The sequence below is a fragment of the Schistocerca cancellata genome, chromosome 8 (genome assembly GCF_023864275.1).
Source record: "Schistocerca cancellata isolate TAMUIC-IGC-003103 chromosome 8, iqSchCanc2.1, whole genome shotgun sequence".
NCBI lineage: Eukaryota > Metazoa > Arthropoda > Insecta > Orthoptera > Acrididae > Schistocerca > Schistocerca cancellata.
Window position 1 is genome coordinate 498,569,742 of NC_064633.1, and position 12,618 is coordinate 498,582,359.

The window sequence follows — 12,618 nt, forward strand, 5'->3', positions numbered from 1 at the left end:
AAAACCACACTGATCCCCAGTACAGTTTATATTATTTCTACTGGGTGAAAAATAAAGGACTTGTGAATATTCACTTTCACTAAGAATACTCCACAACATTCGTAACAGATCTTTATTCCACAGATAAAAGGTTAGCAATATATTAATAACCTCACCTCCATGAGTTCTTGCATCTGAGGATTTGATGTAATAAGTGCTCGCATGTTCTCAGGATCGTTCATGAGCCTCTGTACAAGTGGATTGTCAAGAATTTGTCGCATCATGTCAGGATTTCCAAGTAATTCACGTTGCATTCTCTGCTGCAGTTCCATGAAATTGGCTGAGCCCATTCCTAAGCTCTCTAGTCCTGCCAGGCCACCCAAGGTACCCAAACCAAAGGGTGTTGCACTAACATCAGCAGCTGTAATGTGAAAATTATGTTTTGTCAGTGAATCTACTATCTTAAGCTTTATACTGGTATTATTTCAAATAAATTAAACAATACGGAACAATCAAAAAGTAAATTTAAAACATTAAAACTTTCTGGCAGCTCTGCCACTCAGGTCCATGTATTTTTCAAAATTATGAAAGGGTGCCTTAATACAAAGCAACACACTTGATAACACAAACCTCTACAAATAATTTTTTTCACACTACTTTCAAAATAAAAGTATGATGAACAAACACTGCCAACTGAATTATTACTTTTCTAACATAATTCTAATAACCATATGAAATAGCTGGGAGTGTGGAATGATCTATTCACAAGATCCATGTAGGACGAAAAATATATTGGTTGGCTCATCTAGGAATGTACTCTCTCAGAATTTTAAAAGTAATCCAAATTGTATCACCAACATCTCCTTATAAGGTCTGCCACTGGAATTGGCTGAACATCTCTGTAACACTTTTGTGCTTACTAAATGAACCTGCAGTGAAATGTGCTGCTCTTTTTGAACCTTCTATATTTCCTCTATCAATCCTATCCGATATGATGAGCAATAGTCCAGTACTGGTTGAACACGTGTCTTGTACGGCACTTCCTACAAGGGTAGATAACACTTTCTGATGGTTTTTCCAATCAATGTAAGCCTCCATCTGCCATTTATGTGATTATTTTTATGTGGTCATTCCAATTTAAATTGCCAGATATTTAATGAAAGTGGCTACTTTCAGTGATTATTCAGCTGCTGTGTAGTAATGAAACAGTGGAACTTTCACAGAATGTCTTTTCCAATACGTTAAAACAATCTTCAATTTTAACATCAATCTGTATTATATATGTCTGTGATTGAACTGACACTGTTTTATGTTCGCTTTTTCTGTCTTTTTACATCATTGTCTAATTGCTACAATAAATGCCTTTTTAATCATTATCTACTTCCTTATTATTAAAAAGAATGAGTGCTTGTGCAGAAAGAGGTAACAGAATGTAAGTGTTTTAATTATCACTTGGGTTTACTTTGCTTCTATCCGATCATGCCTCCAAAAGCAACTACCAGAACCTGAGCTAAAATGTGGTTTCACTATTGTTCTAAATTTCTCTTTCATTTAGTTTCCATTATGATATCGCCATGCAAGAGAACTAGTAACATGCCGAAATACATTGTTCCTTTATACACTAAATTGTGAAGTTACATTTATACTCTTGGATTTCCTTTCTACTGATGATAAAATACTTCTGCGCAAAATAAGAGCAAAACTGGTGAACTACGAAAAGAAATATTTCATTTCTCAAAATACCAGTACTACCAAACTGGAAAGATGATGTCTTTGGTTTCAATGGCAATTCCAACATCGAGCTGAAAACTACAATTTGCATTCAACTTACGTAAAGCTTCTATCGATGCCAGAATCCCTTATTTTGAAACTACACAATCCTATATCAATAAAGCTTTTGGGAAAGTACATGGACAAACCTGTGCCCAATAAGTCAAGTTTGCGAAAATGTTACAATGAACTAATGAAAATAATTAAAGCTGAAGTACAAAATAATAAGATCTGGATTTCAATCAACGAGTCAGCTGATCATATGGGTCATTGTATTGCCAATGTTTTGCTTGACTGTTAGATTCTTCAGAAGGTGAATTAATAACAGCATTCCAGCTTACAGCAGTTTGTCTGGAAAAAGTTAACAATTCAAGTATTCCATGACTATTCATCCATTCATTACAGTTCCTATGGCCAAAAGAAATTCAATACAACAACGTATTACTTTTTGTATCAGATGCTGCCCCAGAAATGAAAGCAGGTGAGCCAACTTCCAAAGTGCTCTTGCCAAACATGCTTCATATGACGTGCATAGCACATGACTTTCACAGAGTGTCAGAACACACATGAAGATCTTTCTTGATGCCAACAAAATGATTTCTAGTATTAAGAAGATTTTCATGAAAGACACATCAAGAAGTCAGACATTTAGAGACACTGCACCACAAATTGCCTTCTCAACCCTTCATAACAAGAAAAGGGGCGGAGGAATGGGGGGCGCATGATTTCAGCAGCGGTCTACTCCACTTCAGATTTCCCAATTATAAAAAGAGTGATTATTGCTATGGAGGATGAAACATCTTCAACTGTGGCAGAAAAAAAGATCTCGAAACTTCAGAAGTGAGAAATGACTTAACTTTCATTGGGGCTGAGTTTAGTTTTATGCCCCAAGTTAGCTGCCATCTTTGAGAAACAGGGGAACCTTTGACAATGTCTCTGAAAATTGTGGATGAAGCAGTGCAAAGTTGGAGAATGTGCAAGGAAAATGGCATTCATTGGTTAGGGAAAAGTGTAAAATAATGTTTTCAAAAAATCCTTATCTTATTAAACATAGAAACATTTCAGAAATTTGATAAAATCACAATTAAATTGTAGCAGAAATGGAGTCTACAATAGCTCAACACTTTACATTTGCTCCATTTACCTCTGTAGATGTTGACAGAAAAAATGCATTATCTGACAGATAACTTAAAATAAATCCACAAAAAAATTTGGTTGTCATGTGCAACAAAAAAGTCAATAATGAATTGCAGTGCCTATGCCTGAAAGTACAATTAGCATATTCTTTAAAACTTCATAACAGTGCTTTAAAAATATTTTATAACACAACGTTAAGATAAATATACTGATTGAGTTTTAATTATTTATGATGCCTATACTTCCAGTCTCTGGTAATAACAGAGAAATGGGTTTTTCTGTCTATTTATGCACAATATGTTACTTTTTTTCTGCTGAGAGTTAAATGCTAGTACCTGCGTCAAGCATTGCCCCTCTGCATATCCTCTTCCATTTTATTACCTCTCCACATACAACCTCATTATGAACTAACATCCTCATGGATTTTTTCTACATTATTCACTAGGTCACATACATATTGTGAAAAGGAATTGTCCCATAACATTCTATTGGGATACATGCAAAGTTAGTTTTGTACATTTGAATATTGATTTCCATTAAGAATGAGACGTTTGAACTCTGCAATCACAAAACTGGTCTGATTATTCTGTATGCTCTTGTTCAAACCCTGAAGAACGTATCGCCTTTAGCATGTCATGGAGCACAGCATCAACCCTGGTGCCACTATCTACTGCCTTCTGGGTCTCACACATCAGCGAGGCAAGCTTGCTTTCACACAATCGTCATTTATAGAATCCATACTGATTTCTATACAGATCATAAAATGCGAACACAAAACGTTTCCCAAAATTCTCCGACAGGCTGACAACAGCAACATATGCCTATAGTTGCGTGCACTGTTTGACGATTCTTCTTGAAAGTGAGAATGAGCTGTGCATTTTTCCAACTGCAAAGTGGCATACAACTGGAAGACTTAGACAGCACTGTTGAGCCACACAAAATAATTCAGTACAACAACAACAACAACAACAACTATTATTATTATTATTATTATTAGGCCTATTATTATTATGAATCATCATCATCATCATCATGGTCATAAATTATCGTTACTATGTGTGGTTCAACAGTGCAGTGTTACGTCTTTCAATTGCATGTCACTTTATGACGACTTCGGTGTCCCTGACCTATCCAGGAATCTTAAAGAGAAACAGGACGAAAAGTTTAACGGGTATCTTCTGTGACCGATCTGCAGTAGGTTCATCACTGATTTAGATGAAGAAGACTACTACTACTACTACTACTACTACTACTACTATCTCCTCTCCATGCAATGGTCTATACCTGCATCAGAATAATACAGCGATTGGCGTAACAGAGCATGGGAGGCGGTGGTGATGACAGTACCTTTTGGTCTACAAAAAGAATATTGCTGCAGCAATAACAGATGGGCACATCCTTCCTGGGCACATTCATGTGCAGCCTATTTACATGCAATACTGAATTTGCTCATCAGGGTGGCAAGAGTATTTTCATATATGTGCACATTTTTGCAGATAATTGTTTACCACTACCACAGCAACAACCAGTCAGAGAATGAGCTTGATCACACCTTCTATTCTGCTCACAGTAACATCGCTCTGCTACCTCACATGGTAACTGCTATGGTCAGTTGCTGATGACACATGCAGCTGGTAATGTAACATTGTTTCCATTCTCTCTCTACATCATGTTTACTTTTTCGCGGCAATGTCAAACTAGTTGCGAAAGTGTGCATATATATGAAAAGACTATTACCACCCTGCTAAGCAAATCCAACACTGCATGTAAATGAGATGTAAATGAATGTATCTAGGACATGCCGAGCTGTTGCTGCTACAGCCATACGGCGTGTGCAGACCGAAGAGAAGCGACATCACCACCCCATCCAATGCTCTCGTATGATTTCAATTTAGACACAAGTGTTTAACAGAGCCTGCATTTCTACATCCTTGCACCCTACTAATAAAACATAAAGAGAAAATTCAACAAATAACTACAAGCGAACATACCTGTCACAAAACTTGAGAATGGCGACTATGAATAGGTCAAACATTCAAATGTTTTACATTATACTACTTTTTTGGTATTCCGTGCATATATATGCTTAAATCTTCAGAAATAGCCTACACGTTTCCTTCAAAAATAGGTACTTTCCTCGTGATTAGCGCATGAACCCCCTAAGCTGCGTAAGTGCCAGTCCTTCAGTCCGCAAGCATACAAATATTGTGCCTGTCTAGATGACAATACAGCCATTCATGTGAGAATTTTTCACACAGTACTAGATAAACATAAAAAAATTGGAGCAGTTTCTACAGTTTCACGTGAACAGTCTCTTAGCAGAGTAGCTGACTTAACTTGACAGTTCTCAAAACTAAAGGAATACCGAGTGTTATTTATAGTGTCAGAGTATTAGTGATTTTACAGTCAGTCATTAAAATTACAACTCTGCAAATGTAGCCAAATTACTCCATTATTTCACTATCACCATTTCACTACAGTTACCTCTAATAGTTCTGCTAATCATACGCCAGAGCGTTATTAAACAGAATGTACATTTTTTTGTGGCAGGAGAAGGTTATTTATGATCCATCTTTTATTATACCTAGCCCACATTATCTCTGCTTTTATATGGATAAAATACCAATGAATTCGCTGAAAACATTTGAAGAACAACGTGCAACACCTACCTTCAATGTGCAAGTTGTAACAGCAGGTGTGAACATATTCAATTTGACTGATTTATCATTAACATGTCGCACTAATATTATCATGTGTAAGATGGTTGTTATACAAAGCATAAACTGAACGAATTTCATCACTGACATCACTACAATTATATCATATAATTTAATCTGATCTTCTGACCACAACACCAAACATATAATGCTCTATACTGTCCAACTGGATGTCCTTCAAATATGTAGTTTTGCTTTATGATTCATGCTCATTTGTTAATCCAAAAAAAATTTTTGAAATAGTAACCAACATGGCAAATAAATTAGCATTCTTGTCCGTTGACGAAAACTAACGTCGTTTAGTTCTTGTATAAGGCGATTATTTGTTTGGTTTCACCCATACTGCTCACATCAACAAAACATGACCGCCACAGCTCATCCAACGTAGCTCAAAACCACATTCTCCTTTACCTGTTGTTCTCGGCGGTGTTGGTGTGGTTCCTGGTTGTTCACTTGCGTTGCGTGTAGTAGTTTTAATCACGAGGTGCACAGTTAACCCATCTTTGATGTTGTGTGTCTTAAGTGTTTCATGATCTTTCATTATCTTACCAGCGAATATTAAACAAAGCTGTTCAGGCTCGGCATTGAACTTCTTAGCTACGAGCACCTTAAACTGAAACAGAATGACAACACGCAGATTACTATTAAAATATTACAAATCATTACATTAGCTTTGCCGAAAACTGGCTTCGTCATCAACTATTTACATGTGTAACCCATCAACACGGCAGTGCTGCGTAGTTGATGAATAAAAGGTGTACTCACGTCCTTTATTGATGCATCAGAGTCCACTTCCACTGTTTGTTTGTCTTTCGGTGTTTTAACAGTTAGATTAATTTTCTTCGGAGGCTCCTGACCTTCCGCCATCTTGGATTAGCGGGATGACTTACACAGCAAAGTGTATTTAATCTTTAAGTGCGTACATGGTCTAAGAATTCACGCAAATACATTGCCCTAAAAAGACATCTGCGGTAATGTAGAGTTTGTGATAAATAGTTGAAATATTCTACAATCAAAAGCGAAATCATTCAGCGTTGTGGAAGACAGAAAGAAATAAAAATCAGCCATTAAAGGATAAACTCAAATGCCAACGGGAAATCAGTACAGTGCGAAGTCTGCCTGTTCTTTATTCACGGATCCAAAATAAATGTAAGAAGAAGTTCTACAATATTATTTCGTGACAAGTAGACGCAGCTATTACTGCCAAGATGCTCTTTATTACAGCATTTCGACGGGTTTTGTTCCGAAAGAAATAAAATACTTCTATATTGCATCTGCTCTTTAAGTCGTTGGACGGTCAATGGACTAAGTATGCACACATTCTTGGTATCAATAAAAGCAGCTGAAATGAAATAAGCAAAAATGCTGCTAGAAAATAATACAGCCACCTGGAAACATTTAACGTACATAATGGCTTTGATTGATTTCAGCAGTAATTGTCTTACTCATGCTACAGCAAAAGTATTATGCACGCAATAGTTCTTTAAAAATAGCGATGCTGACCATATACACATCACATGTGTCTGACTAAGTTCATATTAATCGTTTCTGACCATCCACCAAGACTAGTTTTGTCAAAGTCACATGTTAATACAGTCATCTTTATACTTCAAAACAGGTTTAGCCTATTATAAGTCCAAGATTCAAGTAGGTTGGTGAGACGTTTTCTGATTTGATCTGGTTTATTTATTCACCCAGGGATCATAGAGGGGTCATGCTACGAATGCAAAACGTTACATATGTATTATTTGAAGTCTCCTGAGTGAGTGCGCCACTTAAGAGAGATGGTGTAGCTGCAAGACAGTTTCAAAATCGTTTCTGTATGTACGAAACCTGTTCAAAAAGTAAGGTGACTTTTCAAATTGAGCGGGCAACGTACATTCGATTATCGATCTCTTTTGTTATGTTGGTACACATGTCCCGAACATACATTATAAGCACAGTCTAACATAACAGTCGCGACTCGCGACACTTCGCCTCGATTTTGTTGCCTACAGCGCCAGCAGCGCCCCAAGCGGCTGGTAGGTTGTACTGTGAGTTCGGCGCGATCGTGAAAGCGAATAGTGATTGATTATTTTGATTTATACAATGGTTTTTACCATCGGGGGCGTTTGTAGCGCAATAAATTGCAGCAACAACAGGAAGAAGACACCAAAGCTGTCTCTTTTTAGGTTTCCTAAGGATCCTGAGAGGTATATACCATCATGTTACTAAACTGTATCGTCAGGATTCACTTGCAAACTATATGTATATAAATGATGAATGTATCGTTTTAGGAGCAGAAAATGGCTTGTTAATAGCAGACGAGAAGACCTCATGAAGAAAGACCCAGTTTACCTGTATAATAATATTAGGTTTTGTCCGCTACATTTCGAAGAAAACCAGTTCATGAACGCAGACAATAACAAACTCGTGTGGAATGCAGTACCCACACTGTTTGACAACCTAAATAAGCCACCTCAACTGACGATGAAGAAGAAACTGCCACAAAGATTCGACAGTCAATCTAAAGCTGTAAAACAGTCGTATGACACAGAAGCAGCCAGTTCAGCTCTCCATGTATCAGTGCCAGATTCGTGCGAATCGTCACCACAGACGTGCTAGGACGATAAAGTGGTTAGATTAAGTGCAGCTGTTCATGTCTTATAAAAGCGTGTGAAGTGTCAGAATGTGCAGATCGAGCGAAACTATTACGGGACAAGGAAAGTGCCTACAGACAGGTTGAAAATTATTCAAATATTTGGTTTTTCGTGAAATGTAATGTAATCAGCTCATTATAATGTTTTCAGCATATTTATGCCACTATTTGGCAGTTGCTTTACTCACTTTGAATAATATAAAGATTAAGTTCGTACTTGTGGCAACAGGCAACAATGACACACACAGTAGGCCTACAGAACGATAAACGCGCTGTCGATCGCTTTTGCATTTAGAGGTACATGTCTGTGCTTCTTACATGTGAATCTGTGTGTTTATATTCTTTTGATATCAACGTGGTAAGCTGCAATTTTGTCCAATGTCACAAGTGTTTCTTCACGGATGTGTTGTAGCTTGCCACTCTATTCATGGTTTTTGTCCATACTTGCGCTTATTTTAGAATCATTAATAGAAACATATATGCCTTCCGATACTAAACAAACTCTTGGAGGCAAGAAAATAACTCGAATAATGCGGAAATTACGTAGGAAATGGATGTAAACAAACATTATGATTACAACGCGTCTGACGTTCACCTTACCTGCCGCTTGGAGCGCTAGTGTCGCTCCATCTGTCAAACGGCAACAGCTTTTACAGCAGTGAGTGTCGCGACTGTTATGTTAGAGTGTGTTATAAGTTTCAAGTGTTAGCATACTTCGTTTGTTTTTGATGGATAAAAAGGTTAGACATGTTTTAGTGTGCTCGGCAACTTAAGATTATTATAAAAGTTGAGCAAAGAATTTGCATCAAATTTTGGGTGAAAAATGGAATCAAGTGTTGTAAGACATTTGAAATGTTGGCAGTGGACTGCTCTAAGTAAAAAGAATGTTTAAAAGTGGTACAAGCTCTTCCAAGATGGCCGAGAAAATGCCATTGACGAACCTCGCTCTGGACGCCCTAGCACTTCAACAACAGATGATAACGTCGAAGCTGTGAAGAAAATTACTTGAGAAAATCGTCGAATTACCGTAAGAGAAGTTGCTGAGGATGTTGGCATATCGGTCGGCTCGTGTCATGCAATTTTTCGGATGTTTTGGACATGAAACGTGTGTCAGCGAAGTTTGTTCCAAAACTTCTCACTTCTGATCAGAAGAACCATCGAATGATTATCGCTCATGAGCTCTTAAATGACGTCAATGATGATCCTGATTTGTTCAAAAGGATCATAACTGCCGACGAAACATAGGTTTACGGTTAAGACTTCGAAATCAAAGCCCAATCGTCCCAATGGAAGCATCCTGGAGAGCCAAGACCGAAAAAAGCACGCCAAATTCGACCAAATATCAGAGTTTTGCTCGCTGTTATTTTCAATTACCATAGCAAAGTGCATCATGAATTTTTGCCTCAAGATCGTGCCATAAATAAGGAGTATTACCTTGACATTATGCACCATTTGCGAGAAGCAAAACGCAAAAAACGTCCGGAATTGTGGAAAAACAATTCATGGCGTTTGCACATGCTCATTCATCATTGCTTGTCAGAGACTTTTGGCGAAAAGCTACATGACAATATGCCTCAGTCACCATATCCATCGGATTTGGCCCCCTGTGACTTTTTCCTGTTCCCAAACCTGAAAAGACCTATGACAGCATGAAGATTTTCAACGACTTAGGAAATAAAAACTGCATTGCTGGAAGTATTCAAGGCTGTATCAAAGAGTACTTATGAGAAGCGCTTTGAGGATTGGAAGAAGTGTTGACACACGTGTATTGTATATGAGAGGGATAACTTTGAAGGGGACATCATGAATATTGATGAATAAATAAACATTTTTTCATAAAAATATAAAGTCACCTTACTTTTGGAACACACCTTGTATGTTACAAGCAACGTGCCATCATTGAATTCCTCACTGCAGAGAAAGAAACTGTTGGGAATATTCACAAACGCTTGTGCAAAGTCTATGAAGCATCTGCTGTCAACAGAAGTGCAGTTAGTCGCTGGGCAAGGACGTTGAGGTCCATGGAGGTAAAAATAAGAGGAGTTGTCATGACGTCACAAACTTGCAGCCGAGCCATGTTAGCTACCCCAAAATATTCGCTTCTGGTAGTTTGATTCCGTGTAGTCATGAAGTGTTTTGATAAAAATGCCAGCTTGCGTCACTTACTGGTATACTAATCGTTCTGATTGTAGTATAAAGTTTAAGCAAATCAAATTTCATTCGTAAGTGGACTTATTTAAGGGCTATTTTCTTATATATACTTGAAATTCTGATGCACTGTAAAGTTTTACAGTACGGTTTTATTTCTGTAATTTGACTTTAGATTTCCTATAAATCCAATGCGAAGAGCTCTCTGGAGGTCAGCAATACACTTGGTTTTCATTGTCTGGTTATTCCCAAGTAACTGAAAAGTCCTGGCAAAAAATATCCTGGAAATGGCGACTAAGGTTCTAAAATGCGATAAATTAATATCAAAATTATGTAACTACATGTTGTTGTTCTTGTTGTGGTCTTCAGTACTGAGACTGGTTTGATGCAGCTCTCCAAGCTACTCTATCCTGTGCAAGCTTCTTCATCTCTCAGTACTTACTGCAACATACATCCTTCTGAATCTGTTTAGTGTATTCATCTCTTGGTCTCCCTCTACGATTTTTACACTCCACACTGCCCTCTAATGCTAAATTTGTGATTCCTTCATGACTCAGAACATGTCCTACCAACCAGTCCCTTCTTCTTGTCAAGTTGTGCCACAAACTACTCTTCTCCCCAATTCTATTCAATACCTCCTCATTAGTTACATGATCTACCCATCTAATCTTCAGCATTCTTCTGTAGCACCACATTTCGAAAGCTTCTATTCTCTTCTTGTCTAAACTATTTATTGTCCATGTTTCAGTTCCATACATGGCTACACTCCATACAAATACTTTCAGAAACGACTTCCTGATCTATACTCGATGTTAACAAATTTCTCTTCTTCATAAACGGCTTCCTCTCCATAGCCAGTCTACATTTTATATCCTCTCTACGTCGACCATCATCAGTTATTTTGCTCCCCAAATAGCAAAACTCCTTTACTACTTTAAGTGTCTTATTTCCTAATCTAATTCCCTCAGCATCACCCGACTTAATTCGACTACATTCCATTATCCTCGTTTTGCTTTTGTTGATGTTCATCTTATATCGTCCTTTCAAGACACTGTCCATTCCGTTCAACTGCTCTTCCAAGTCCTTTGCTGTCTCTGACAGAATTACAATGTCATTGGCAAACCTCAAAGTTTTTATTTCCTTTACTGAGTGCTCAATATACAGATTGAATAACATCGGGGAGAGGCTACAACCCTGTCTCACTCCCACTGCTTCCCTTTCATGCCCCTCAACTCTTATAACTGCCATCTGGTTTCTGTATAAATTGTAAATAGCCTTTCGCTCCATGTATTTTACCCCTGCCACCTTCAGAATTTGAAAGAGAGTATTCCAGTCAACATTATCAAAAGCTTTCTCTAAGTCTACAAATGCTAGAAATGTAGGTTTGCCTTTCCTTAATCTATTTTCTAAGATAAGTCGTAGGGTCAGTATTGCCTCATGTGTTCCAACATTTCTACAAATCCAATCTGATCTTCCCCGAGATCGGCTTCTACCAGTTTTTCCATTCATCTGTAAAGAATTCACGTTAGTATTTTGCAGCTGTGACTTACTAAACTGATAGTTCGGTAATTTTCACATCTGTCAACACCTGCTCTCTTCGGGATTGCAATTATTATATTCTTCTTGAAGTCTGAGGGTATTTCGCCTGTCTCATACATCTTGTTCACCAGTTGGTAGAGTTTTGTCAGGACTGGCTCTCCCAAGGCCGTCAGTAGTTCCAATGGAATGTTGTCTACCCACGGGGCTTTGTTTCTGCTCAGGTCTTTCAGTGCTCTGTCAAACTCTTCACACAGTATCGTATCTCCCATTTCATCTTCATCTACATCCTCTTCCATTTCGATAATATTGTCCTCAAGTACATCACCCTTGTATAGTCCCTCTGTATACTCCTCCCACCTTTCTGCTTTCCCTTCTTTGTTTAGAACTGGGTTTCCATCTGAGCTCTTGATATTCATACTAGTGGCTCTCTTTTCTCCAAAGGTCTCTTTAATTTTCCTGTAGGTAGTATCTATCTTACCCCTAGTGAGATAAGCCTCTACATCCTTAAATTTGTCCTCTAGCCATCCCTGCTTAGCCATTAATGCACTTCCTGTCGATCTCATTTTTGAGACGTTTGTATTCCATTTTGCCTGTTTGATTTACTGCATTTTTGTATTTTCCCCTTTCATCAATTAAATTCAGTGTTTCCTCTGTTACCCAAGGATTTCTACTAGCCCTCGTCTTTTTACC

General features: G+C 37.8%; 1 protein-coding gene across 1 annotated transcript in view; it reads right to left on the reverse strand.

The window, feature by feature from the left end:
- Nucleotides 1-6,527, reverse strand: part of LOC126095291 (ubiquilin-1) — a 105,154-nt gene extending 98,627 nt beyond the window's left edge. The window contains exons 1-3 of the mRNA XM_049910073.1: nt 6,369-6,527; nt 6,015-6,216; nt 156-400 (exon numbers count right to left, since the gene is read on the reverse strand). Coding sequence (XP_049766030.1) covers nt 156-400; nt 6,015-6,216; nt 6,369-6,470 — 549 coding nt within the window. The 5' untranslated portion in view covers nt 6,471-6,527. The remainder of the gene's footprint in view (nt 1-155; nt 401-6,014; nt 6,217-6,368) is intronic.
- Nucleotides 6,528-12,618: the final 6,091 nt, after the last annotated feature.